Source organism: Arachis ipaensis, chromosome B10 (assembly GCF_000816755.2).
Source record: "Arachis ipaensis cultivar K30076 chromosome B10, Araip1.1, whole genome shotgun sequence".
NCBI classification, from domain to species: Eukaryota; Viridiplantae; Streptophyta; class Magnoliopsida; order Fabales; family Fabaceae; genus Arachis; species Arachis ipaensis.
In genome coordinates, this window is record NC_029794.2 from 110843284 (window position 1) to 110845093 (window position 1810).

The 1810-nt window shown below is 38.4% G+C and overlaps 1 protein-coding gene across 1 annotated transcript in view; it reads right to left on the reverse strand.

Moving 5' to 3' along the window:
- LOC107620912 (BTB/POZ domain-containing protein NPY1-like) overlaps positions 530-1810 on the reverse strand; it is a 3925-nt gene continuing 2644 nt past the window's right edge. Inside the window, exons 5-6 of the mRNA XM_021113941.1 lie at positions 1327-1810; positions 530-1213 (exon numbers count right to left, since the gene is read on the reverse strand). The exon at positions 1327-1810 is cut by the window's right edge and continues 75 nt beyond it. Coding sequence (XP_020969600.1) covers positions 737-1213; positions 1327-1810 — 961 coding nt within the window. The 3' untranslated portion in view covers positions 530-736. The remainder of the gene's footprint in view (positions 1214-1326) is intronic.

A 1810-nucleotide genomic window follows, 5' to 3' on the forward strand; every position in this document is an offset into this window, starting at 1 on the left:
GGGAATAGATTTCTGCATCTGAGATTGCAGAGTTTCTTCTTCTGCGGGCTCTGGGTTTAATGGAAAATTGGATATCTCTACCATTGTTACACCAATTGAGGCTGTGAATTCTAACTCTGGTCTCTGGGTTTTGTGTATTCAAACTCTGGCATGTGCTTAAGTTGGCTGAACTGGGTGTTTCATGATGGGGTAAAGTTTTGAGCTTATAGATGAAGGTTGGGAACCGGTCCAGGAGTAGTAGAGGTGGTGATGACGGTGGTGGTGACAATGGTAATGATGGTGAAGAAGAATTGAGTAGTGGTGGAATTTGAGATTAGAAAAGTGGTGGTGAAGATAAAGGTAATTTAGGAATTTTAGGTGATTTGTTAGTGTTTGGATAATTTTGTTGTGCGGAATCCATATTTCATGGGTACAAATGGTAATTTTCTTCTTTTATGAGTAGATAAGTCAGCGTTTTCAACTTAAAATGGTAGTTTACTTTTTTTTTTTTTTTTAATTTAAAAAGTGAATTACCCTTTTTTTGATGTGAAACAAAAAGTACAAAGCTTTATAAATCACATGCTTCAATTAAGGATAGTGATTCTATACAGAAGGTGATAGACGATAGTAAATAGTTAAAATACTAAACCTAGAGATCACTATTCTATCCTAATGAACATTCGGAAGATCCTAAAGTGCAAATATAATATGAAATCCTACCTCTATACTAAGAACTTAATAAATCTCCATTAACTTGCTAAGAGATAGAATGCCTCTGGTGTCTCAAAGCAGATGACATAGTTGGGCTATTATTCTCTAAACTCCCTGAAGTCTCAGAGCTCCTATTATTCTCTTGCTGTCCTTTTCCCACAATCCATAACTTATCAATGATTCTCCTTGACCCAGACCGCAGCAACTGCATGCCGCTTCGGCTGTTTTTGCTGTTCTTCTTGCTCAGCTTGCCTTCCTCTTTCATCGGCACCTTGAGGGACTGGCATCTATTAATCCCTCTCTTCTCACCTCCTCCAAGCCGCAAAGGATCATGTGAATTGTTATGTATTGCTTGAATTCTGGCAGTGGCTCTAACCTGCTCAAAAAACAGAACCTGCACTATCACTCGAAGAGGAAGCCTGTCATTCTGCGCAGCATGCATTGAAGCATTCGCCGTCAGTTTCTTCACATCCATGAGTCTACATAGCTTCTTCCTTTCTGCTTTTGTCAAATCCGGATGCTTCTGAAGACAACAAGGTTCAACAAGTTAGAGACTAAAAAGTTTCATAAAAAGATAATACAGCAGCACCAATAGTATAGTTTTATAAAAGACACAAACAAACAAAATAAGCCTACCTTCAAATAAATGTCAATAGCTCTGTATAGACCATCGTGACTTGGCCTAGCACAATCAGGAACTGATTGCGACAGATCGACGAAACTAGAGAGACCGAGATTAGGCTCATGGGCAATTTCTCCGAGGTAACCGTCGACCAACTTTCCAATGTTCAATATGGATTTATCACTCGAAATATAAAGATCTTTTCCATTATCTTTCTCCTCAATAACCTCCATATTGCATCTTCCCTGTTCGTGAATCAAGTATTGATTCAAAAGGCCTTGTACCAAATCAACATCATAAGTTGTTATCTGAGGAGACTTTGCTGGAATCAGCAAATCCTTGACACAAGCTTCATGCAATTTCGGGCTAATTTTCTTCATCAGTTCTTCTCTTGCTGACTCATTTGCTCCAACTAATATGGCGAATTTCAAAAGCTTCAGTAAAAAACTACAAGAGCAACCAATGCCATTATCACATGGCAATAAACAGATAACTGTT